The sequence below is a fragment of the Colletes latitarsis genome, chromosome 7 (assembly GCF_051014445.1).
Source record: "Colletes latitarsis isolate SP2378_abdomen chromosome 7, iyColLati1, whole genome shotgun sequence".
NCBI lineage: Eukaryota > Metazoa > Arthropoda > Insecta > Hymenoptera > Colletidae > Colletes > Colletes latitarsis.
The window spans coordinates 5005284-5033279 of NC_135140.1; the positions used below are offsets into that span (position 1 = coordinate 5005284).

A 27996-nucleotide genomic window follows, 5' to 3' on the forward strand; every position below is an offset into this window, starting at 1 on the left:
GTTTTATTTAAAGGGGCGCATTATTTGGTATAAGTAACTTTTGTGTAAGTATACACAGTAGCAGCTAATAGCAGCTAATTTTTTTTAGAAACAAAGGCAAGATATCAGTCTTCAAAATGAGACTAAAACGAAACCTTCAACTCGCTTCAGTCCCAATTAAAAAGTGAAATGAAAATTGAAAACGTTCAATGATATTGATACGATTCAAGTACACACTAGGTAAAATTGATTTCATCGCTCATCATTTAATTTAAAAAAAACAACACGATTTCGAGACGACTTTAATACCACTTCAGTTCCTCCTAGTCGTTTCCAAAATTAACAAATCGTAAAAAAAATTATGCCAAATCATGAACCATACGCCCAGTTAAATATACGTGAATAAATTTTCCATTACCGGTGCACTTTTTACAAAAATGACTTATCACCACTGTGCACCGACTAACAAAGGTAACAAAAGCAAAGCACGAGGGCACGCGAGGGCCTTGAATTTGTACTGCTGCGGGCGCCAATCATAGTCTTTGCATCCACCACGTAGCCGCGCTGCCGTCGACCGTACATTGGGGTGTGTGGGTGGCGAAACAGGGATGATTCGAGCAGTACCATGCCGCCCTTGGTGCCGTGAACGTCGTGGAACGCGCTCGTTGCGGAGGCCACTTTGACTTTGCGCTCGTATCGCTCCTCTTCGACCTTCGCGAACGAACACGAGGAACCCAGACGTCGGCTATACTAAAACAAACCCCCTAGAAACGTGGACGCGTAAGTAGTATTTGCAATTTCCCATTTTCCATCTCGAGGGAACGAGTCGAAGCGGGCACGTTCGCGCGAGAAACGTGACTGAAATCCACTGATCGTGGGAGGAGGGGTACGGCATTAATTGAGCGGAGGTTGCTTTCAACGGTAATTAGACAATGATAAATGGGTGTGACAACGCGGCGCGCGATGACTGCTGCTTCGTCGAAACTAAATTTCTTCCGAGTGGCTTCCACTCGACGCGTATCTCGTTAATTAACCAACGACACCTTCGTTTACCTCCTTCGAGGCACGCAGCAGGAACGCGAACCCCTACCGGAGGGCGGGAATCTCTTTTTTCGCGTTCGAATTTCGAGCCACTCGAACGAATCCCGATTGGTCCGCGACGATCGTTTTAACCGTTCGTGAAAAACGCGCTAATGTAATATCCAGACGATTCCTGGGGACTCGTATCGCGAAGAAATTGGAAATTTATTTCATCGTTGGACGTAATTTCAGGGGTTGAATGGACGAGTAGATTCTTTGTTGTACTGCACCTTGCGGGGTGAACTTGATATTAACCCTTAACTGGTATGGTACGTTTGCAAGAACTAGTTGCACAGAATTGTAGAGCACAATATTGATTGAAAATAAAAATAAATTTTAGTCGTTGGGACATTAATGTATAATACTTCGTAAAACGAAAATTTTTAATTGTTCGCTAACGTTTTAAAAAAAGGATCAGGTCGGAAGAAAATGTATCCTCATTTTTCTCTACACACCTATACAATAACAATATTTTTTTAACGTATTCCATATGAATATAACAGTATGACGTAATTTAATTGTACAAAAATGTAGGTACATCGTTATTTAAATATTTTCATGCATATTCTTTCTCGACCCAATTTTTCCTGTACGTTTTTCAAAAACTTCGTTTACATTGTACTCGAGAGCATACGTATCCATTTATATCTACATGGCATGGCCAATACATTTCAAAAACTTCTATGAAAAAAACTAGAAAAATTACCATGATTTAGTTTCTACATTTAAATAATAAAAATTTCTAATAATGGATCGTTCGGATACTGCGAATTTTACTGTATTTTGTTGTTAGTAATTTCCATTTTATAAACGTTTTAGCATGATCCAACCGAAAAATTAACGGCATTTAAATAATTTTAAATTTAAATGCCTATTAAAATTCATCTGCTATCGAGCCTGACCCATATATCTGGCAGAGTGAATTTGATAAATAAATCGAACAAGGAAAATAATATTAATAACAACTTCGTAGCTGTGTAGAGTCCTCTACACCTAAATAATTCACATAAACGGAATTCTATTGCGTTTTTAACGTCGTTTAAATATATTATCCAACAAACACGCGAGATCGAAGTAGGTTAGCTAACGAGATTAATATTCTAAATAATGTCCCCCTTGACAAGGTGATCACACTTCAGGAAAAAATCATTATAACTCACGATTATTATAGTGTGATGGTCGCGATTCGATAGTTCATTTTTCTTTAGTTCAAAGCCACGTAATTAAATAGACGGTTGCATCGAGCTTAGATCCTCCTTCATAAAATACATAATGTTCAATTACGTGCCTTTTAATAGCAAAGATTTAAAAAATGCATGCGGACGAGATGAAAAACAGCAGGAACGAGACGCAATTACGTTTCAACGAGGTTTCTAGCTGAAAGATAATTTTTTTGCGAGCATAGATCTTTCGATTTAACAAGGAATTTCCATTAGGAAAGCGATTATTTAAGCAAATTTTAACATCTCTTCTTTAAAGGGACGTTAGTTATATTTTCAAACTTTTAAGCATGCTGTTTGAATTTGCTAATACACATTTCAAGCATTTCGAGTTGTCCAAGCACAATATTTTCACAAATTATCATTGAAATTAATTCATGCGAAAGGATAAACGCAAACGTCAGCGCAAGATTTCTTCGTATCGATTGACAACAGTCGAGTATAGTGACTAGCAGGTGAGCAAACATAAACAGTTCTCAAGATTAGTTTCGTGTTTCGCTTAAAGGCTCGAGTAGCCGTGTAGAGCAATCGCGAATGAAAGGAGAAGTAATGCTGCAAAAGGTGGTATAGAGTTTCTCATTTCGCGCCCATATTTCCCGTAAGTCGTTTCCTGAAAATATACTCCCGCCTCGTAAACAATTTCACCGTTTTGATGCATCGTGGAACCGTCGCAATTTTACTCATCTCTCTTTCTTTGCAAACTGTGGAACGCGTCAGAAACCGTTTAACAAATTGTATGAAATTCATTTTATATTTATAAAATATTTTTTAAAAATCTAATTGCACATATATCATTGCAGCAATAAAGTTAAACGCTTGACTTCGTTTGAATGTAAAACACTGTTTGGGGATTTGAAATTCGAGTTTCAAAACCAAAATTATTTTCTTACCGACTCGGTAAGTGATCTGTGCGAAATTCATTTTATAAAATATTTTTTTAGAATCTAATTGCACGTATATCATTGCAGCAATAAAGTTAAACGCTTGACTTCGTTTGAATGTAAAACACTGTTTGGGGATTTGAAATTCGAGTTTCAAAACCAAAATTATTTTCTTACCGACTCGGTAAGTGATCTGTGCGAAATTCATTTTATAAAATATTTTTTTAGAATCTAATTGCACGTATATCATTACTGCAATAAAGTTAAACGCTTGACTTCGTTTGAACGTAAAACACTGTTTGGGGATTTGAAATTCGAGTTTCAAAGCCAAAATTATTTTCTTGACACCTCGATAAGTAATCTGTGCGAAATTCATTTTATATTTGTCCTTTATAAAATATTTTTTTAAAATCTAATTGCACGTATATCATCATTGTAATAAAGTTAAACACTTGAATTCGTTCGAATGCAAGACACTGTTTAGGTGATTTAAAATTCGAGTTTCAAAGCCAAAATTATTTTCTTGACGATTCGATAAGTAATCTGTACAAAATTCATTTTATATTCGTCATTTATAAATCTAATTGCATGTATATCATTGCTGCAATAAAGTTAAACGCTTGACTTTGTTTGAATGTAAAACACTGTTTAGGATTTAAAATTCGAGTTTCAAAGCCAAAATTATTTTCTTGACACCTCGATAAGTAATCTGTGCAAAATTCATTTTATATTTGTCATTTTATAAAATATTTTTGTAAAATCTAATTGCACATATATCATTGCTGCAATAAAGTTAAACGCTTGACTTTGTTTGAATGTAAAACACTGTTTAGGATTTAAAATTCGAGTTTCAAAGCCAAAATTATTTTCTTGACACCTCGATAAGTAATCTGTGCGAAATTCATTTTATATTTGTCATTTTATAAAATATTTTTGTAAAATCTAATTGCACATATATCATTGCTGCAATAAACTTAAACGCTTGACTTCGTTCGAATGTAAAACACTGTATAAAAATTTAAAATTCGAATTTCAAAGCCAAAATTATTTTCTTGACACCTCGATAAGTAATCTGTGCGAAATTCATTCCATATTTGTCATTTATAAAATATTTTTTGGAAATCTAATTGCACGTATATCATTGCTGCAATAAAGTTAAACGCTTGACTTCGTTCGAATGTAAAACACTGTATAGAGACTTGAAATTCGAGTTTTAAAACCAAAATTATTTTCTTAACGACTCGGTAAGTGATCTGTTTACCCGAATCATAAGCATCTAGATTCATAAATTACGTCGTTCGATAAAGGTAACTGATATTGCGTCGGATAGTCGATACGGCTGGTGAATGCTGGAACTATTAACCCAGATCGAGAAATTCGGATTTCGTTCTGTGAACTAATATGGCCATTGATGCGCGTGTTTCACGGATTCAACGACACGGGCGCGAAACAAGTCGCTCGGAGGACGAGCGATCCTTTCATCTCTTCAACGTTCGAGCCGGAACACCTGCTCGTTAGAATAGAAAAAAAAAATTCATCCCGTGCCATTTATCACCTACTATATACGTTCCATCGATAAGTCAAAGAGACGTTTCAATTTATTTGGAGACCGCTATTTCACGAGCGAACGTTCCCAGCGACCGCGATTCAAATCCCGCGAAAAGAAACTGTCGCTTTCTCGCCGGAAGAAAAAAAACTTTTTGCTCGCCCTTACGACTTCTATCCTTTCCCGAAGGATAAAAAAGAAGGGTTGAAAACGTACAGATGGAGGAAGAAACTTTTTTATACTTCTCCAATTGCTTTACGTTCGTAAACTTTTAAAACGCCGCGCCGCCATTGGCGTATTTCGCGATTCAAATCCTCCGCAGTTGAGATTATGAGTTTGCAGACGTGGATAAAACGGAATCAAATGAACGAAACAAATGGAAATTGTTTCAAAATAATTTCCCCGATGGACGTTTCTTCTTTGCTGGTTATAATATAAATATACGAAGAGTCCACCGTTTGCATCGTCAAAATGACGTAGATATATATTATAATACGCCCAGCGCGACAAATACCGATAATTAGCCTCATTAACTGGCTGTTCAAATTTTACAGTATTCTCACATTGCAAATTGGAGCACGCACCATACGTTATAATGGTGTGTGTTCAACTGTTTACCATGCTCTCTTTGATCGACTAACTTTCCACGGAATTTGCCAATTTAATGTGTTTTGATTTTTATATTGATTTGATTTGATTTCGATTCTTATATTTGTAGAAAAAATTTGTTCTTCGACTATTCTAACTATTTTCTAACTTGAAATTATTAAAGTTGCTAATGTAGATAATTAAATAAAAAAAACGACCCATTTTTGTTCAAAAGTGTACGATAATTTTGATTCGCTAGTGATGTTGCATGCAAATTAATAATAAATAAGGAAGAGTAACTAATAACAAAAATTGGAGCACCATACTAATTTTCCACGAAATTCTAGCTATTTTCTAACTTAAAATTATTAAAGTTGCTAACGTAGATAATTAAATAAAAGAAACGCAAGATTTTCGCTCAAAACTGTTTGATAATTTTTATTCGCCAGTGATACTGCACGCAGATTAACAATAAATAGAGGAATGTGACTGGTCGCGGAACGTCAGCGGTAAAGAAACGCTGAATTTTCTAGTAACCAAATACACCTTTTGCAAATACAGAAACGAGCGTAACCAATGCTAGAGAATGGTCCGAGCGTGCAGGCGGTTCGCACGCTCCTGTTATTGGAAGTTTCAATCGATAATCGAAGTGCGAAACATTTTTGTACCCGCGATATATGACTGTGCCAATATCAGAGTTCACTGAATACGTATACACGTATATGTATATGTGGATATCCACGCGAAGCCGTGCTCGAATTATCGGGAAAGCAGTGGAACTCTCAGCGAGCTCGGTTTCTATCGAAACTGCTTGTCGTGATAAAAGACCCACTAAAGGATCGTAATTAATTGCTCGTGCAAAGTGGAAGTTATCAGCTTCCACGAGTCACGGGCGCCATTACTATTAATTCTGAAACGAGGTGAACAGAGGATCGCTTTTCGACCCATAGAAAAATTACGTACAATCGCACGAATGGTTCCTACGATTCACGTTGTTGCTTTAAAGGAAATGATAACTAGAGAACGTGATTTTCCGGGAAAATAATTTAAAACTTCTTTACATTTTCCGTTTCTGCGATATCTGTCGATTTATATAAAGTGGTCCACGCAACTGAATCATAACTCCGTTATTAATGCATTTAAATTTAATAATTTAATTTAAAAATGCCAAAGGAGAAAGGTAAATAGAAGAGCACTGTATCTGCAGGACCTTAGATTTGTTTTCAAATTCAACAGTGCATGTGCAATTAAGAATTGCTTCCTTTCTTTGAACGGAAATGCATATTTTTTGTTGCAGAAATCCATTCTACGTAAAAAATTTCTAAGATATTATGACAAAAGAATTATTAGCTCTTGAGATATTTTATAATGAAGAAGATGCTCAAACGTTTCATGACTATGAGAGGACGGATCATACTGGAAAATACAACGATAAATACAGATACTTTAAACGCAGTTATGGAACCAATAAAAAAAACGTTATTGGAAATCTTTACAATGTAATGAAGAAACATTTTCTTCGATAAAAATATTCTTTAAAAATATCTCGAGAACTAATAATTTGTTCGTAGAATGACCAAGGAAATGGATCTATGCAACAAAAAATATACATTTCCATTCAAAGAGAGGATGCAATTCTTAATTGCACATGCACTGTTGAATTTGGAAAAAATCCAAGGTCCTACAGGTGTAGTGTTCTTCGAGTCATTTATCTTTCTCCTTTGGCATTTTTTTATAAATGCATTAATAACGGAGTTATCAATCGAAACAGTCGCACGAACTACCCTGTATATTTTTTCGAACTGGCACGAGATAAAACACGAACAGAATTAAAAGCTCCGCTCGAATGGTTGTCGAAACGAATTTCCCATTTTCCCTCCGACAATGGAAGACGCTCTCTCTTTTATTATCGCATGCAGAAAATTCACAATGACGTCAGACCAGTGTTATTTTTCACCGGAACGAGCGAACTGTTACACGACCGCCGGGACATTGTCCTCGCGATCGAAATATAAGAATAAATTGACGGTTCGTAGGAGAAACATAGGTCATCGCTTATTTTTAGCCCCGTGGAGAATTCGCGTAACGTCGACAAAGCCCTGTTCCACTTGTTATTTCTAATTTCGACGTTTCGCGTTGACGTCCACTGACTTCTCGAAAAATCGATCGCGCCGCGACGCCCGTAATTACTTGGAACGATTACAGAAACGGCATACGCGACCTGACGAACCGGGAAACGTATTATTGAAACAAGAAAAGTTTCTGTGAAAAATAACTTAAATCTTTCACACTTAATGACACGTACAGTAAGTAGCAAAACTGACCATACGTACGAAATTTTAACAAAAATAATTTTTCATTCAATATTTGCGTGTAGAATACCAAAGAAACAAAAGGCTTAGTATTATCTACAATTTTTTAGATTTTTAAAACAAATTTAACATTTGTGATATCATTATTATCTCGCTTCGTACAATCTTTTTTATTATACTTAATATTTCGTTCATAAACCTTTAGCCTTGATAATTGCTTCAATACGTTTAGACATACATAATACCCCATCGATGTCCTATCAAAAAAGAATGTCAAGGCCCGTCTGAATTTTTCACAAAAACATTTAAGCTGGAATATGGAGCAATGGAAAAAAGCAATTATTTCCAGCGAATCAAAAATCAATCGAATTTCATCGGATGGACGTTGTTGATGTTGGAAAAGGCAAGAACCTCTTTTATCGTGTCATGTGAAGCAAACAATGGGTGGTGGTTCACGTATAGTGTGGGTGTGTATTGTATCACAAACGTTAAATTTGTTTTGAAAAGCCAGAAGATTGTAGACAATACTAAGTATTTTATCTTTTTTGTATTCAACGTGCAAATATTGAATAAAAAACCTATTTTTGTTCAAATGTCATACGTGTGTTCAGTTTTGCTACTTACTGTATTTACCTCGACAGGCTGGATTGACAGAGCCGGAACAGATGACGATGAGAATATGGGGGAAACGGGGTTAGAAAAACGAACGCGTAGGAAACAGGGAAGAATGGCCTGCATCCTGCGGCACCGTTGCATTGTGGTTATTTTTAGCCAACCTCGCGGTGCATGCACCGTGCGTGTACAGGTCAAATCGACTCTCGAACGTTCGTAACAGCAAAAATTCCCGCGTAACCTGCGAAATTCAAAAGAGAAATTTCTATCAATCCCTAGTTTAAATACTAGGAAACATTTACATTTTGTCTCTCTCGATTTCACGACCACCCGTTAGTGCTCGATACTGCGGAAAAAAGGTTACGGCTGGCGCTTCGTTTTAACCTGCTGCACGTTACGCGAACCTAATTTCCTATGCTGACCCTCGGTTGACTTTTGCCAGGCTCGTGCTTTCAGCGAGGGTGGTGAAACTGGTCGTTCAGTGATCGGAGGATGGGCAGAGATTATCATTCACGCGGTAGCACGGTTCAGGTGGCTTTATTTTTAGCACAAAGGCGGTTGGGGAACGTGCGGATGGCGCTCGAAGGCGCCGCGATCATTCTTCATCCCCCGTTCCGTGCGTCCCCCATTTTTCCTCGTGCCACAACAGAAAGAAAGGCAAACAGGGGACGGTCGTCTCTAATTACTTGACTTCTTACCGTGGAGTCGCGTGGTAAATGGTCGTCCCTCTATTTACACGGTTTCATTGATCCGTCGAGGGGAAACAAGCATCGTGTGTCACGTAATAAACTCTTCCACCAATTTTACCCCGACTTTGAAAGTTCGATAAACCCGACAGTCTTAGGTAAAAGTACGTAGAAATACGGCGATAATAGTGTTTAGATGCTTGTAAAGAAGCAAAAACACAGTTGTTTTACAGTGAAACATAATAAAACTCAGCTGAACGTCAAATGCTGTATCTTAATTTTTTACTAGTATAGAAACTAAATTAAAAAACACAGTAATTTATTTTGACAATCCGGAGTATTCATTTCCAAGTAATACATTTTCCTTCGGGCTGTGACGACGAAATTTCACGCTAATTTAGAAAATTACTACAATTGTACTGCGTTGAAATCAGTAACAGAGAGAGGATCGACGAAAAAGCAGAAAACGCGAGAGAAATACTGGCTCGGTATTCTAATAACTCGCTGGTAATTAGCTCCGATTGTTTTAACGTTGCAACGAAACCAGGTAAGCTCGATAAAAGTTGTAAAGGCTCGCCATTAGATTATCGTATCATTTCCAGGACGAAAGAGTCCCGATAAACGCTCGAGACGGCTGCGATGAAATTTAGCAAAGAGCCATCGATGACTTCTAATGGATCACCCAAGTCCTGGCTCCATTAATTGGAGGATATCGACGATCCGATCGAACGATTCACGCACACGAATTCATTTCGCGAGACGAATCAATCGAGCCTGTCATTTAATATGTGGAGAAGCGCTTGATTCAAAATTAATTTCGGGAATATCAGAAAATACGAGAGTCTGGGAATTCGCCAAGTAGAATACGATACGCCTGATCAGACGGAGCACTGGTATTATAGTGACACGTACATAGAATATTATTCACACTAAAAAACGTACAATAACGAAAAACGTAAATATTGTTGAAGAACAACAGAGTTCATTACCTACTCTAAAACACAGATAAGGAAGGAGGAAGTGCCTTACAAAACATCCACTTATTCAATTCATAAATTAATTTCAAGAATATCAGGAAATACAGGAGTCTGGGAATTCGCCAAGTAGACAACGATACGCCTAGTCAGACGGAGCATAGAAATTGTAATAACACGTTCATGGAATATTATTCATACTAAAAAATGTACAATAATAATGAACGTAAATATTGTTGAAGAACTACAGAGTTCATTACCTACTCTAAAACACAGATAAGGAAGGAGGAAGTGCCTTATAAAACATCCACTTATTCAATTCATAAATTAATTTCAAGAATATCAGGAAGTACAGGAGTCTGGAAATTTACCAAGTAGAAAACGATACGACTAGTCAGACGGAGCACAGAAATTGTAATAACGCGTTCATGGAATATTATTCACACTAAAAAACGTACAATAATGAAGAACGTAAATATTGTTGAAGAACAACAGAGTTCATTACCTACTCTAAAACACAGATAAGGAAGGAGGAAGTGCTTTACAAAACATCCACTTATTCAATTCATAAATTAATTTCAAGAATATCAGGAAATACAGGAGTCTGGGAATTCGCCAAGTAGACAACGATATGCCTAGTCAGACGAAGCACAGAAATTGTAGTAACGCGCTCATGGAATATTATTTACACTAAAAAACGTATAGGAACGACAAACCTAAATACTTTCGAAGAAGTATTGAGTTCATTGCCTATTCTGAAACATCGATAAGAAAGGGGGAAGTACTCTACAAAACATCCACTTATTCAATCTAGTATCATTGAAATTTGATCATTATTTCGTTTCTACGCGAAATTAAGTTCCAAACGGGCGTGCATACTTCATCCCCAGAATTGAGGCACAGATTATCTTAACGTCGTTCCGGGAATCGTGAACAATCGGGGTACAAAAAATGCGTCAATTTAGCAGATTGACCTGTCGATACGAAATGTTCCCAGCGTCCCATTTTAGTTATTTGTAGGTCAATCGAAGCCTCCGCGGCCTCCCTTCTTTCCTCTGACATTCGTCGTGTAAGAATATTCACGCTTGGTGAAATCGATCACACGAGTACGGTTGTTTAAGTACACTCGTCGCTCGTGTTACGCGACAACAACGTCGCGTGGATTCTCCCAATTTCTCTAGTTCCTGATAAGTATTATTTAAAAATTCGTATTTTATTAATTTACACGGCGCAAAAAGTTCAGCCACGTTATTCCGCGCCGTTTAAAGAACGTACGTTTACAATGTTAAAAATTTGTCTAGGCTCGAGTCTTTGTCCGACCCAACAATGAACGTTCCACTTAGATTCTCAAACATTGTGTAGAATTTTCAGTGCATGTAACGATCGATATCGCGGATTGTATAGCGTTGTAGCGATACCGAATTTCGACTATGTCTTCTGTAAATGTGACCTATGGTTACAACGAGAACGATGTCACGACCAACGTTTACCAGAATCCGATTGATCCGCCTGTAGCTCGAAGCGAACGTATCGGTTTTGGAAATTGCAACGCAGGACATCGTTAAATCTCTACCTTCTCGAGAACGATTGACCTCGACGATTAAATTCATTAACAGGAGAATATCGATGTTCTCAAGATTTAAACCATAACGTTGTATATTACACTAGCTTTTATCCGCGGATTCGCTTGCACAAAAAACCATTTAGATCCCTTGGAAATTGATACTGTTTCTCCATAAAACCTTTCAAGCCCCCATTCATCTCTATAGAGTTTTAATTTTGTCATGTCGCCATCTTAGATTTCAAAATTGAAGTCGTACAAACGTTAATGTTCCCAAAATGGATTGCAATTCGGTCGTTTTCGACGACTCGCGCAGGAATAAAGGACAAAGTTCGGGTGAACGATAATGAGCGTTCATTTCGGAGCAATCAAACTCTTCGCGTACCCGCGAATTTTTCCTGCGGCACACCTGCACATCCCCGCGCGACGAATTCCTCCGCCGTGAAATTGTAAACAGTTGCTTCCGTAATTAAATTGAATTGTAAAAATGTTAAGAACAGGGGACGGGGACGTGGGAAAAAGGTGCTTATTAAAACTTTTCTACCGACGACAATTCGTACGGAATTGGTCGAGGGTACTTTTTGCCTCGCCGGACCGTGCTCGTCGAGCAATTTTTCCGCTTTCCAGCGGGACCGTTTCGCTGAATCCCGTCGCTGTTTAAACATTTCCTTCGTTATTCGTTCGAACGATGAACGAAGAATTTTTGCCCGGCGACAAAAGATTCATCGACGAAAAGGAAACCGAAGTTTCGAACGCGTTGTCCTTTCGTTCAGCGTATTCCTTCTGCTTTCGGCCTCTTTGAAAATAATCCGATATCTTCCCTTTGAGAACGGAACGCGAACAACATCTGCGTTCAGCCGGCGGGAATGTTTCGTGTTTATACATTTTCAAAGGGCCCGTTCCCCTTTGACGTCCCGACAGACGATACTTCCACGACAGAAGTTCTGTCTTTCGACGCTCGTAGCGCAAAAACGAAGCGCGGATTTTACATTACGAACTCCAACAAACGCTCCGGGGCGAGCTGATACCGTTGGCTGTGTAGAGAAATGTCAGCAAACTTGTTTAAACAATATCCCCGAAGCGTGAATCGAGCATCGCCTAAAATAGTACAGTATCAACCCCCTGACATACGATTTAATGTAATTTTTCGAACGTATAGTATTCAATTTTATTTAAATTTATTCATACAAGGAATCGCGACGAAAAAGAATAGATTTGTTTTAGGAATACCTCGTGAATGTAAAAATGCGGTGATTTTAATATACAGGGTGTTCGGCCACCGCAGAAGGGAGGGAGGAGACCTATATCCCGCCTCGACTACGACCAGTTAATTTAACTTCGTTCCTGTTTCGAATCTACTTTACTCGTAATATTGTCGACTTTTCTATGAAACGTCTCCCATTTCATCACAATTATTTAAGGGGGCTTCGCTTTTAACGCTGTTACACGAGAATCCCCCCTCAATTAACCCTTAAATGGAGTCTCAATCTCAACTGCATTATTTTACTTAACGCTGATTTTTACCAAATTGGTAAATGGAAATCCACTTTCCTTTTAAAGCATTTAAAAAATAATGAACCAATGGAGGATTACATAAATTTTTAGATTACATTTATATATATTAAACAATAATTCACTTAAGGGTTAAGAAAATTTTTCGTTTGTTGCGTTCTGATCTCTATGATGAATGCTATGTTGCATACCAACTGTGGTTAGTCGAATAGGATTTAATAAATGATAATAAGAAACGGACTAAAAAAATATTTTCGTATAGTTTAAGGGTCTGTTGTTCGATTTTTTATTCTAGAAGGAACGACATTTATTATTTCATCCAAAGTCAATAAAACGTAACGAAAAAAAAATATTTGCATCTTGAAATGTTAAAGAATATACAGGGTGTTCGGCCAACACTGGGAAAAATTTTAATGGGAGATTCTAGGGGCCAAAGTAAGACGAAAATCAAGAATATCAATTTCTTGACTGAGGCTTCCTTAAAAAGTTATTAAAAAATTAAATTAAAAAATTTCAAATAATCCTGAAAAAATTATTTTTGGTTGCGAGGCTTAATTAGAATCATTTTTGGTGAATACACATATCTCTGAAATTCTACCCACTTTCGAGAAAAAAATTCGAGCAGGTACTGAAATTTTTAGACGAAATTAGAAAATTTCAAATCACACTAAAAAAATTATATTTAGTTACAAGGGTCAATTACAATCATTTTTGGTCATTAGACATACCCTCGAAATCCTGACCATTTTCGAGAAAAAAATTCCTTACCGAAAATATAATTTCTGGCCAGAAATGTTACCCCGAAATTTCACGCGAATCTTTAAAATGTCATAACTCCTGAACGGATTGGACGATTTTAATGTTTAAAAAAGCAAACTACGCGTATTTTGATGGAGAATATGTAGAAATTGCAAAAATATTCGAAAAGTTGATCCTTGATTCCGCAAAATGAGGAAAACCCCCTAAAAATGGTCCAATTTTCAAACAGCTATAACTCCTGCAATAGTAAAGATATCTCATTGAAACTTTTTTTTGAAGTAGAGCTCATGGGTACCTACAAAAAAGTATTAGACAACTTTTCTGTAAGGCGTCAAACAAAATGACTAAAAATGAAAAACGAATTTTTAAGAAAAATCGACAGGGGTAGGTGCCTAAATTTTTCGACGAAATTAAAAAATTTCAAATCGTTCTAAAAAAATTATTTCTAGGTTTTGGGGTCAAATACAATCACTTTTGGTGAATACGCATACCCCCGAAATCCAACGCACTTTCGAAAAAAAAATTCGAGTAGGTGTGAAATTTTTCGACAAAATTAAAAAATTTCAAATCGTTCTAAAAAAATTATTTTTAGTTGCAGGGGTCAATTACAATCATTTTTTACCATTAGACATATCCTCGAATTCCTAAGCACTTTCGAGAAAAAAAATTTTTTACCGAAAATATACTGTGTGGCAGGAAATGTTTCTATAACTTTTTAACGAAGCCTCCACCAACAAATTAGTATTCTTGATTTTCGTCTTATTTTGGTCTCTAGAATCCCCCATTAAAATTTTTCCCAGGTGTAGCCGAACACCCTCTATAAAACTCGATGACCAGTGAGTAGTCTCATGATTGTGTAAACTTGACATGGGGAAATTGTAACGAGTCAGACTAGTCATTGTATGGCAAGGGGTTAAACTTAATACAACTAATTTTTATCAATACTCGTCAACTTATTATACAATTAATACAACGAAAAATTAGTAAATTGTAATAGCGATAAATTTCGATTACCTAATCACACAGGGAGACGTTTCTCCTGGATTCTGGACGATCTCAGCTTTCTTTCTGTGGCAGTAGTCTTTTCTGAAACGTAGAAATCAATTAGGAAATGGAGCTTGTCGAGGAGAAAGAAACGCTGGGATTCGAAACCAGCGGCCTCAGGATTACTGACCAGACGTTCTATTCCGCGTCACTCGCCTAATTCCTGTTCGGTGTAACTTAAATACGAGCGATTCTTGCTCTGAAATTAACTGTTTCGCACAACATCTGTTACGGACATAACAGTCTCGTCGCAATTTACAAATTGAACGGCCGATTCGGGGTGTAATATCGTTACTAGGAAGCCCATCGACGCAAATTGCTAAATAGAAGGTTTGCGTGTCGAGCAACGTGTACAGGAGAAACCGTACGTATGCATATAATTATTTCATTTATATGCCGCGAGGAGCCTTACGGGCATGTCCTGGTTTCCACGTTCGAACGAAAACTCTGGGGCATTGTTGATTGTACGCGAATCCTTTCCTGACGAATCACAGCCGCCACGAAATACGCAACACGATATTCGACGGGGCTGAATTTCCTTCGACAATTATTTTAAATCCTGAAACGTTCTCGAAATGTCAAAGTGCTCTTTCGCTGGTCGATCGTTTCTGTCATTATGGCGTTCGTAAACGTACGAACGTGTTCTCGCGACTTTTATATAATTTTGTAACGAAGGGGTCCCGATGTAATCGTCGGGTAATAGAATTTTAATTGCGTTTCGTTTGTACAATTATTCGAGCCGCTTGAAAAGTTTCTCGAAATCGTCCACGTTTTCGGGTCAACATCGTGGCTGAACTCGACGCTCAAAGTTAACCTACCGCGAGCTACATGTTCGGTCAATGTTTCGATTTTCAGGTCTAATAATTACACGGGCTAACTAAACATGCGGACAAGGGGAACGTGAGGAGTAAGATGGTGGACAAAGAGGAAATAACCAAAACGCCCTCGCCCGTAAACATCAACGAGGCGATCGAGGGAGAAGTGTTGAATCAAAAGACTGCTAGAAGTAAGTAACATCTGTCTCAAAATCTATCCAATCTACGAATACCGAGATAAACATAATTCTATTCGAACAATAGATAACGAATAGAACCAATATTAACCCTTTCCACTCACATGTTGCCATATAGTCGCCATCCTACATTTTATTATTATACATATATTTACATTTTCATTCTAGGGACCCTTGTACCAATATTTTCTTTTAGTTTCTGCTTAAATGTGTGTGTATAAAAGATTTTTCCTCCTCTGTTCTGGCTAATTGGTTTTGTTCCTGAGATCACTGTTCAAGAAAGGGTGAGATGCAGATTAAATTTGTGCATTTTTCTAATTTTTTCTACTAAATCGACAAGTTAAATTGTAATATATTCCCATAAAAATATTTTCATTTTGATCGAATATGAAAAAAAAGTTGATTGGTAGCCTTCTCAAATATAAATACGAGTGCAAAGGGTTAAACGCGTGAATTTAATATTCAAGGTGTATTTCAATTACAACATCGTTAGAATACGTCCAAGTGGCTGGTTCGAAAGAACAGAATTTGTCATTAGAGTGAATCGCAAGAGACATTCGCGCGTTTCTATTTTCCGATTTCTAATCGCGCAGAGATCAAAGAGAGATTCGGGAAAATGCGAAACGAAAAATTACACCGGAAGTAGTTGGAAAATTGTGTCCGTCACAGTGCAAGAGCGCAAAAGAAATACGAAAAAGGTGGAAGAAATGTATATGAAGATGTAGATTTACCGATGGTACGGGAAAGCTTTCCGAGAAACTCGTTCCGTCTGCTTTCTATCCTTTTTGATATCGTCTCGCCGAGGGAAAGGAAGATTCTCGAAATAGAACCACATTATTCCGTAGTCAAAATTACAATATTTTTGCGTCGTGCTCGTCAGGACGAGCTTCATTGAAGCTTTTCTTTTTGCCAGTACTTAAGAACGACCTTTTGCTACACGAGGCTGTGATAAAAAATGAAGCGGAGACCGTTCGCAAAGTGCTCAAAGAGACCGTCGACGTCGATTCCAGGAACAACGTAAGTTTCCAATCGTTCGAAACCGGTAAACCATTCGTAGTCATTTGGAGGAATTTTTTAACTCGAAGCTTCGTTGTCGAGATAATTTGCAAATTTACGCGTGCAAATGGATACGATTTCGCGTGCCCGACCAATGCTAGCTCTTTCTACTTGTCCACGCGTACAGATTGAATTTTCGTAGTCATTCGGAGGAATTTTTTAACTTGAAGCTTCGTTGTCCAAATAATTTGCAAATTTATGCATGCAAATGAATACGATTTCGCGTGTCCGACCAGTGCTAGCTCTTTCTACTTGTCCACGCGTATCGATCGAATTTCCCAAGTCTATTCCCTCGAGAACAAATCCTCGAATGAAAAAATGTTATTCTCTATTTTTAATTTGTTTTTCCACGTAGAACCACCACCTTCTCGATCGTATCCGCAATCTTGAAAATTTACTTTATAGCGGCAACTTCGATTTCCTAGACCGATTATCCGAGAAAATCGATTACGGGAACGAATCTGTTCCCCCATTATATCGGATAATCGACGCGCTAGCGTAATCATGGCAACGCGCAGAGTGCAAGCCGCAGCTCGAAATCTCGATGGAATTTTTCGCTTTGAAAATCGGGTTGCTCGCTGCAAAGGTGGAAAACGGTCTGGTTGAAAATAGAATCTTTCAGTTGGTGCCACTTCGTTAACGTTAACGTCATGCAAAACGCGTTACACGCTCCGAAGCGCGAGATAACGTGACGCGGTTGAAGCAGTGGCGTGCCACGAATATAGTGCGACGTCTGTCTGACTGAACACGGGGACGTATCGCTAGTGTTCTGCCGCGACTATTAAAGGTCCATTTGTACCGGCGTTTTCCAAACCTAATCGCTTCGCCCATTGAGAAACGCTTTTACGCTGCGAAAAAATTCCTCTACTTTCCCACAGTGTCTCGAATTTTTTCGTATTTCGAAACGTAATTCTTTCTTAACTACGATTGTACGTCCGATTAAAGACGGAATATTTCACTTCGAGTTTTATAGCGACTGTTAAAATGTCGCCGATTCTTTCTCGTGAAAGCACGCTAATGAAGGTGTCTCGGGCTCCGTTCACAGCGGCCCATTAAATTTACCCAACCTGGTACAGGGCTCCTCAACGATCGTAGTCCAACCAAGAAAATGGCTATGCTTCGTGCAAGAATTAATTAAATATATTGAATCGTATTACACAAATTTATATGCGTTCGAAACGGGTCATTTTCGATTTGTTTTTCCACGATTGTTCGAACACCCTGTATCAAATGATATTATTCGCAGCGTAAGAGCGTCGAGCATGAATGAAAATGCGCGGTGGAAGCTCGTGCACATTGTCGCAAATATTCCAATAGCGAACTCGCGCGCGTCGGTTTCTCATTAAACGCAACGACGAATCGCTCGCATAACTGAAACTGGCTGTTTAGTATGGCCGAGCGCCGATCCATTGGGCAGCGTCAAGAGGAAATACGGAGATCATCGAAATGCTGATGCAAGCGAAATGTGACATCGAGGCGAGGGACAAGGTAACGTTTCGTCGATAAATTTGTAACAAAACCGTTCGAACGGAAGATCGTGGACAAGGGAAACGCAATCCACCGTCACGTTCATAAATTGTTATCGAAACGTTCGTAGGCTACGATGAAGCTGTTCGGTGAATAAATTTTAAAACTCGAAGCACCGATACGAAAATGAATAGCAACGTCGAGAATGCTTGTTCTATAAATTATAAACGTTACTTTTGCCTGTTTAACTTTTAACGAGCTTGAATAACAGTTTGGCCAACAACGATAAAAGTATATCATAAACACAAAGCATTCGACAACTCTATTCAGCGAATGAATGAAAGGATCCTTTCGCGAAAGGGGCAAAAATAAACGAGGAGAACGAATCGATCCAGGATCCGACAAATTGTCTGCCACCGATGAGAGATGGTACTTTGGACCACTCTTCGATAGTTACCCTTGGAGTACCAGAAGGTTCCCACAGGCTTGCAGTTGTTCTTCGTCTTTTTGGGACACTCGAGATAACTCGGCCACCTTCTGACAAGGCCCACTCGTTTTACTTTGAAAAGCCCTTTTCTTCTTTCTTTCCTCTACTCTTTTTTCCACCCCGCTTTTTCATACAACTTTTCTGCTAACTCTTGTTTGACCTCTTCAGGACAAGCTAGTCTTTCAGTATTATTTTTAACTTATATTTTCGTGACCCTTATGACATACTTTTTCGAGCCAAATCGTACCCAGTTAGTAATTGTTACTAACTTTTTTTTCGATTTATTCAACTTCGTACGGTGACGTTAAAAATAATACTTATTTAATCTAAACCTATCGAAATAAAGTATTTCTTCTTAGTAACCAATGCAATTTCGGTAAAAGAAATGCCCTGTTCGACGTTTTAAACAGAAAAAAATAACATCAGAACGAAGGGGTAACGCTTCATTTACGACAAATTGTATTTGATTTCCAAGAATACCAGCGAAACCGTAGCCGGGACGTTTACGAACTCGGCGCGAATTTTGACGAGGGATAATTAAATTCTCTGTGTAATATTTGAAGTTTGGCATGCGGCCGTTGCACATGGCTGCTTGGTATGGGCACAGAGACGCCGTGAAGATGTTAATCAACGCCGGAGCAAATGTGTCTGCTGTCAACAAGGTATTCTCGTAATTACATAAATAAATATTCATTACTTTCGGGCGTCGTGTAACGTAAGATTACCGAGACTAATCGTTTAAATCGAATTAATTTGATACTCTCGACGTCCGCGGGACCTTTTTTCGAACCGTTTGGCACGCGGGGAAGCAAGAGGAATCGCAGTCGATGCAGGACAAACGCCAGGAATCAGAGAATCGGGTCACGATCCATCCTGAGATTCCGTCCCGCGATAAAAATGAACCTCAAACGTGCTCTCGCCCGAGAAAAAAGTTTCTTTCGTCGAAGACGTACGGATCGACAAAATTTCCAATCTTCTTGCTGAGCCCCTCGAGCACGATCTACGAAATCATCCCCAAAATATTCGACACCCATCTTTTCCAAAGTATTCGATTGATTGAAAAGCCTTCGCGTTTTGTAACAAAAATAACCATTATTCTTAGTTTGTCCTGCTTATGCGAGACATAATCAAACGATTAATTCCGATGTTTGCAATCTGCTATTAAATCGAGTAAACAAATGCCTTCGATGAGAACACCCGCATATCGTCGATAGGGACGGGATTCTCTTCGTCGAGAATAACTCTCGGTTCCACGTTCAGTTTAATTGCCGTGGAAGAACTTTAGAAATTAACTTGAGAAATTTGTGATCGTCCAAACTACGTTTCCCCCGACTGTCGTTCGTATCACTGGAAAATCGTTTTAATATAGCTTCGCTTTCCGTCGAATAAAACGCGAGCTTCGACCCAATTACACCGACATTAGCGAGATAAGGAATGTTTGTATAACCTTTCGTGCGTTAATCGCGTTACGTGGAACACGAATGCAACGCTGCTCGTTTCAGCCACGACCGAAGTAATATCAGTGTTCCTTTGTCGCAGAAACAATACACTCTTTTAATGTGTGCCGCCTGGGGCAGCAACGTCGGGGTAGTCGAGTACCTCGCGGAGGCCGTGGAATCGTTGAACGGCGATGCAACCGATTGCACCGGTGCAACTGCACTTCATCACGCGGCTAGTGCCGGTCACCCTACTGTGATAACGGCGCTCTCCAGCATACCTCGGCTCGAGCTAAATGCCACCGACAAGGTAAAACCCACGAGCCATCGTAATCGACGAGTTATTCGGGACAAAGGGACAAACGCATCGGCTAAAACATTTTATTTAACGATCGCAGTACGTTCTTCGAAATTCTGTATAAAAATTTTTAAGACTCTAGCGTATCGCCGCATATTAAAACTCCAAAAGCCATTACATTCTTCGTTTAATACCTGTAATACATTTTTCGTTGAATTTCAGAAGAGAGTAGGCAGGGGGGAGACAAGAAGTAGGTTAATCGATCGCGGAAGCTTTTCGTTTCAGATTATTATACAACGACCAATACTTAAAATTTCCTAAAAACGAAAACGAAAAACGAAATTTAATTAGGAGAAAATCGATACTCGTATGGGAATCGATTTCGATCGAGTAAATCTTTAACGCGACGATTCCGAGGCTCAATTTTTCTGTGATAATAATAATAACGAACAACGTAATAGTTAAATGGACTGAAAATTAATGGAAAAGCGATGTTTCGATTTTCGGATTAACCCCTTAATGATTGCTTGTGCGTTTAAAGAGCTGATGATGTTGCACCGAGGATTTCAAGGATATGAAATTTCCGAGAGAAAAAGAGTTGTCCCACGAAAATTTATCTAAATTACAGGCACGTATTTCGAGGTCCACTTTATATCCCTGTCCACCTCGAGCAGAGAAGTCAGGAGAGCGTCGCTTTATTCATGTAGAAGCTGCTCCGTTGCGCTAAGCATTCATCTACAATCCAGGATCAACTTACCCGTGACGCAGATACTCGAGGCCTCTGTAGCCATCGCCCAAGGCATGAATACGTAGTTCGAACTTGCACGTTATATCTATACGCATCTAAGCTTACCTAAAACAGTATGGCGCAAGGTGAAACGGTTGATCGAAACCCTAGGTGCGAAACTGCAATGGAGAAAATCATAACATTGTATTATTCTTATTATCAGTTGCCTTATTATGTTTCACAATTCGAACTTTATAGTATATACATATTCTATATTGGCCAACGTGTGCTGGAACCCATGAACTCAATAAATTCTGGAATTCTAATTTCTGGTATTGTTTGAACCGAACAATATAACTTCCAAACGTGAATCAAGCTCAGAGTACAATCGCCATTATTAACTAACTCACGCATTTATGTTTTTGGTAGAAAGGTAGTTCAAAATATATCGATGCAAAATTTTGTATTAATATTTCGAATAGTCTCATCTCTCCCGCGTTTTTTACACAAACATCCCGTTAGGAATACTTATGACTCCCCCGAATTATTGCGGTCGCAAGTTTATTCTAATGCTCGAGGACGATTTGCTCGCTATACTTTGAGATATTAATCCGTTTGAAATTGGAACGGAAATGCAAATATCCGTGGCGGATGCAAAGGCAAGAAACTTCAATTTATGCGGAAACTGGTTCACGCTGGTTCTTCCCGGTTCAGGCACCGGAGGGGAACTAGACTTCTGGTATTAGCTATATTGCCTTCTTATCGCGAAGACAAGCGAAATCCCCGAAGGAGAGGGCGCGAGATGCAGCTGCGCGAATCCGACAGCAGTCCTTTGAGGGAATTTTATGAAACCCCAACCGTTTACAAAGTTCACGGATTTCGTACGGCCTGCTGTAAAGAATTTTGGACGTTGTTTAATCGTTATTTGCTCGTGTTTCTTTCACCGAAGTAACATTAGATAAATTTCGCGACGATTCCTAGAAAGGACAGACACCGATACACTGTGCTTGCGCGGAGGAACATCTGGAAGCCGTCGAGGTCCTGATAGGACTAGGAGCAAACCTGGACGCTCTGGACAACGAAGGAAACACCCCTCTTCACGTGGCCACCAGAACGAGGCACACGGCCATAGCTCAATTATTATTAAAGGCTGGGGCAAACACCGAGCTGACCGATCAAGTAATTAATACTTTATCTTACTCGAAAATTAAGGGGGGCTTTCCATGCAACAGCTATATAAACACATAACTTTTGTATAATTTTTTTCTAGAAAACATGATCCTTTCGTTGGGAAAGAACTTTATTATTCCCTCTTCAACAAAGTATCTAATCGAGTCGTTCCTAATCACTTTCATTTTCGAGATATTAATATATTTGAGTAGAGCTTTTCCCCAGGAAGAAAATAAAATCATAGAATATAGTTGAAATTACAATTTGAAGGGAAAACGAAGAAGATAATTAAACTACATATGAAGTTATAAAAACGAGGAATATAATCACAAACGAGGTGTACGTGTGGACCTTGCGTCAAATGCATATTTTCAGTCTATTATTCTGAATCTCTAGAGCCCCATTACCATTTTCGTGTTACTTGCAACATTACCAACAGGTTACAGAAATGAACGCAAAAAGAAGTGAGACAGAAAATAAAATTACAGAAATATTTCTGGCCACACATTACATTTTTGGTAAAGAATTTTTTGCTCGAAAATGCGTAGGATTTCGATGGTATGTCTATTCACCAAAAATGATTATAATTGATCCCCGCAACCGAAAATAATTTTTCCAGAACGATTTGAAAAAAATTTTTTTCACCGAAAAATTTAGGCACCTACCCCCTGTCGATTTTTCTTAAAAATTCGTTTTTCATTTTTAGTCATTTTGTTTGACGCCCTACAGAAAAGTTGTCTAATACTTTTTTATAGGTATCCATGAGCTCTACTTCAAAAAAAAGTTTCAGTGAAATATATTCACTATTGTAGGAGTTATGGCTGTTTGAAAATTGGATCATTTTTAGGAGGTTTTTTTCATTTTACGGGGTCAAGGATCAACTTTTCGAATATTTTTGCAATTTCTACATGTTCTCCATCAAAATACGCGTAGTTTGCTTTTTTAAACATTAAAATCGTCCAATCCGTTCAGGAGTTATGACATTTTAAAGATTCGCATGAAATTACGGGGTAACATTTCTGGCTAGAAATTATATTTTCGGTAAAGAATTTTTTTCTCGAAAATGGTCAGGATTTCGAGGGTATGTCTAATGATAAAAAATGATTGAAATTGACCCCTGCAACTGAAAATAATTTTTCCAAAGCGATTTGGAATTTTTTAATTTTGTCGAAAAATTTGGCAACCTTCCTGAATTTTTTTCTCGAATCTGGGTAGGGTTTCGAAAGTATGTGTATTCACCAAAAATGATTGTAATTGACCCCTGTAACCAAAAATAATTTTTTTAGATCGATTTGAAATTATTTAATTTTGCCGAAAAATTTCAGCAGCTATCCCGTGTCGATTTTTCTTAAAAATTCGTTCTTAAATTTTAATAAATTTGTTTGACGCAGCACGAAAATTTTGTGTAATACTTTTTTGTGGGTACCCATGAGCTCTTCTTCAGAAAAAAGTTTCATTGAAATATATTCACTATTGTAGGAGTTATGGCTGTTTGAAAATTGGACCATTTTTATGGAGTTTGTCTCACTTTACAGGGTTAAGGAGCAACTTTTCAAATATTTTTGGAATTTCTACATATTCTCCATCAAAATACGCGTAGTTTGCTTTTTTAAACATTGAAATCGTCCAATCCGTTCAGGAGTTATGATGTTTTAAAGATTCGCATGAAATTTCAGGGGAACCACTCAATGTATGGTCAGACATTGTATTTTCGGTAAGGAATTTTTTTCTCGAATGTGCGTAGGATTTCGGAGGTATATCTATTCACCAAAAATGATTGTAATTGACTCCTCCAACTGAAAATAATTTTTTTACAACGATTTGAAATTTTTTTTTTTCGCCGAAAAATTTCAGTACTTGTCGATTTTTCTTAAAATTTCGTTTTCGATTTTTAACAAACATAACCATGGGTAATGTAGTAATACAATTTAGTAATAAGAAATAAAAATATATAAAATTCCTACGCTTTATTCGTCAACTTTATTTTAGTACTCGCTTTAATTTCAACGTCACTACTAGATGCAAGCGGCTACGATTTCATTGTTTGTGTGAAATATAATCCGTAACTTGTACACATGTTGTATACACATGTTACATCCGTAACGGATGCCAGATAATCGAAACTCTACTATACTTTTAATTTATGAAAAGAAAAATTGATTTCTTGAAGCTGTTACATGAGAAGCCCCCCTTAAATGACTTTCAAAACGTTAAATTATTAGACAACAAGCTGCTAAGATGGCCCGAATTGTACATGTTAGATGGGTTTTACCCCCCTTCACGTCGCCGCCAGTCAGGGGTGCAAAGGGATATTAAATTCGATGATTCAACATGGTGCAGCGCTCAATAAGCAGTGCAAGGTACGCGTTCGATCACGACGTATGGTAGTCGGAATCGAATAACTATCAATCTTCGCGAATCGGTTTTCAGTACGGTAACACGCCTCTGCACTTGGCCTGTCAAAACAACGAAGTAGAAACAGTCGAGATATTGATTAATAAAGGCGTCGATCTGAACTGCTTGAATTCGGTGAGTAAAGCAATTACGGGATTGATTCGTTCGTTCGATTCTAACGCGATGTCTTGCGACGTGTTGCAGAGGCTGCAATCGCCGATTCACATCGCCGCCGAGATGGGCCACACAGACATCTGTGAGCTGTTGCTTGCAGCAGGTGCGAATATCGAGCAAAGAGAACAGGTGAACACTGATCGTACACCTTCTCTTTCCTTTCGACCCGCTTCTTTCAACGAATCCCCGAAAATCTTTCGGAATATTCAAAAACTCATCGTCGAATACGTACATAATTGTCTTTAAGTCTCGTAATGGTGTCTTCAGTTTCAAAGGTTCACGAGGCAGTGAGATTAATTCAAATGTTACTAAATAACAATTAATAAAGTCTTCGCGATCTTTCAGTAAATAATTATATTCCCGAAGCGGTCCGAAGCTTCGAACAACGAATAAAATCGAAGTAACTTTGTTCGATTCTTTCTTTGGATAACTTCTTTACTCGATTAACGATCGACTCTGAGCGCGACCAACGCGTTTTTTCACCAATAGATAGACCAAACAAAGGTGTCGCGGGACAGTGTCTCGACTCGATCGAACGCGATCGTAGTAGGCGTCTCTTTGTACCGAATATGTTAACCACGGTTTAACACAGGCGCGATGAGCCGACACTGTCGACAAAGCTTCAAGCAAAGTTTGCACAAGGAGGCGTACGCGATTCGAACGAGATCGGCCGACGTCGAAATTTGTCGATTCAACGTAACCGTCGACACGACTGACGTCGCAACTCGCTAACAAAGTTAAAAGCAGAGTTGTTTGGATGTTTGCAGAGCGGCAGAACGCCATTGTACATCGCGGCGAGGGGCAGTTTCACGGCCATCGTCGACATGATTATTAAAACTGCCAGGCTGGATTACCCTGCCCCGGTAAGCGATTAAAAGTTAGCAAGTTAGAGACACCCTCTGCAACGATCCCTAGTTCTCAGAGTAAAAAGAATATTTATTCTTTGTGTTAGAATCGCGAATTCTGAAGATTTTTTTGGTGTTCCTCCAAACGAAATAAAATAATCTGAAATACGGAAATCCTTGTTCGAACGTTGATCCGGATAAAGATTTATTCGGACGCGTGTAAGAAGAGTTTATTTACTTTTCAGGAAGCTTCGACGTCCGAGAAGGAAATCCGAGATCTGACGCCGGCAAGAAGAAGATGGCGAGAGGGATCGAGGGGCGGAAGTATCTCCAGCAATAATTGCGGACTTCCGGAACACGTTCGATCGGTTCTGTGGAAACTGGCGTACAAACACCTGGGCCCCGAGGATTGGAAAAAGCTGGCGCTCCATTGGGCTTTTACGCACGAGCAAATTCGGGCGATCGAACATCAATACACTGGTAAAATAACGATTAATATAGTATTAGTGAAACAAAGGTACGTACAATACGTACGAAGAAATATTTCGATGTTTGTTGCAATAGAGCAACAGAATTTGGTCTGTAATCTTTAACGAAAGAATAGATCTGACAATAGGTCGATTCAATGGTGAAAAATACCTTTTGAAACATTTTGTGCCTCGATGTTCCCTCCGTAAACCGAGGGCGGCTTTATGAAAAGGACGATAAAGCTCCTATTGTAGGTCCTTCGAGCTACAAGGAGCATGGCTTCCGGATGCTGATGATCTGGGCGTCGGGACTGAGTCCTGACATTCCTTTAGCGAAGGAACTATGCGACGCTTTGTCTGCGGTGGATAAAAAGGCCGCTGCGGGTAAGTAATTTTTGACCAAGTATGCTAGTTCCTCGCTATAGTCCGTCTGAATCGTAACGAAGATATCATTCTGGAAATTATCAAATCATCGTGAGCCAAAATAAGATTCATTGGAGAAGTCTCAACGGTTAATACCTATGAATTGAAAAATATAAAAATACTATTTTTGGTATTTATGCTACTAGGAATCGGATAAAGGCACGAATTATAACGAGAGACTACTGTAATGTTGGTTGCATTCGATACGATGGGGATATTCTACTTTAAACTTGCAATTATGTTGCCACAGCTTTCGTCGAGTCAAGAAATGAAATATCAAATTTCCTTTTCTTCCTAATTTGTTTAATAAAAATTCGTAAATCCACGATGATTGTTGACTCAATAAATTGTAAAAATTATCCTGAAAAAAAACACCGTCTAAAGTAGAATACTCCTGAAATATCAAGACAGAAAGTGTCTCTAGAAAAATGGTTACAGAATCTGTTCGCAAGCATTTGGATCAAGAAAAGGAAGGCAAAACGAAGTCGAACAAACAGCGTTGTCACAAATGCTCCGTCGCTTAAACGCGTTGATTTAACACTTAAAAACAAGTGAGAATCTGCAAGTGAAACTTGAAAGATCGTTACAGTGGAAAGATTCGAGTTCTAGCGACATTCGCGTCGTGACACATTGGTATCTGTATAGTTGTCGATCTTACGTTTTTTACAGTACGATGTTTCAATACGAAGTCGCAGTTTCATAGTGAAATTATTGCGTATAGATACCGGAGAAAATCAACGAAACGTGTTACACAAGTCAACGAAAGCTTTCGATGTCTCGCGAAATTCGATTTAAAGATTTTCGAGTTCGAAGGACGAACGAAAAATCACGCGAACGTGCAAATTTTACAGTCAGCGTTTTAGCGTGAATTAGAAGAAAAAAAACTGTTTGTACATATTTTTGAAAAGTGCTGTCTCGTCTTGACCCGCTTTGAAATATTTCTATCCAGTATAGCTTTCGTTTCATCCTGGCGTCGCTCGATTCAGCAAACGTTCGCGACAAAACAAACCGTCCTGTTTCTTTTTTTGCCAAAAATCGTGCTCTTCGAAAATCTCGAGATTCTGTTCCGCAATAGTTACGCGAAATCGAAATTAAAAATATAACATACGTACCTTGAACTATGCGTGGTCGATGCGGAGTTCTGCAGGGCTTTCGATGTGATAAAAGAAAGAAGTAGTTTTAGTAGGTATTAAAAGAAAAGAATATGTCTCAAAGCTTAAAAAGTAAACGTACAATTCGAGAAAGACAATCTACATATCCAAATAAAGTGTACGATTCAATAAACG

The 27996-nt window shown here is 38.4% G+C and overlaps 1 protein-coding gene across 2 annotated transcripts; it reads left to right on the forward strand.

Annotated features, from left to right (window-relative positions):
- Positions 1–615: 615 nt before the first annotated feature.
- On the forward strand, positions 616–27996 carry LOC143343775 (uncharacterized). 2 transcript variants are annotated; one of them, XM_076769001.1, is made up of 14 exons: positions 616–759; positions 15610–15760; positions 16680–16783; positions 18212–18310; positions 19340–19438; positions 20316–20522; positions 22219–22416; positions 24669–24767; positions 24838–24936; positions 25006–25104; positions 25743–25838; positions 26066–26300; positions 26531–26671; positions 27149–27996. In XM_076769001.1, the coding sequence occupies exons 2-14, from the start codon at positions 15667–15669 to the stop codon at positions 27232–27234; spliced, it is 1656 nt and encodes a 551-aa protein (XP_076625116.1). In that variant the 5' UTR covers positions 616–759; positions 15610–15666; the 3' UTR covers positions 27235–27996. The 2 variants fall into 2 exon arrangements, with proteins under 2 accessions (XP_076625116.1, XP_076625118.1); XM_076769003.1 differs by having other exon boundaries at positions 26543–26671.

What these genes read in the sequence shown, in the direction of transcription:
- LOC143343775 (XM_076769001.1), top strand. Translation starts at nt 15,667, where the DNA reads ATGGTGGACAAAGAGGAAATAACCAAAACGCCCTCGCCCGTAAACATC. An exon ending in CGCTCAATAAGCAGTGCAAG is followed by an intron (nt 24,768 to 24,837) that starts GTACGCGTTCGA and finishes ATCGGTTTTCAG; the next exon opens with TACGGTAACACGCCTCTGCA. An exon ending in ATATCGAGCAAAGAGAACAG is followed by an intron (nt 25,105 to 25,742) that starts GTGAACACTGAT and finishes GGATGTTTGCAG; the next exon opens with AGCGGCAGAACGCCATTGTA.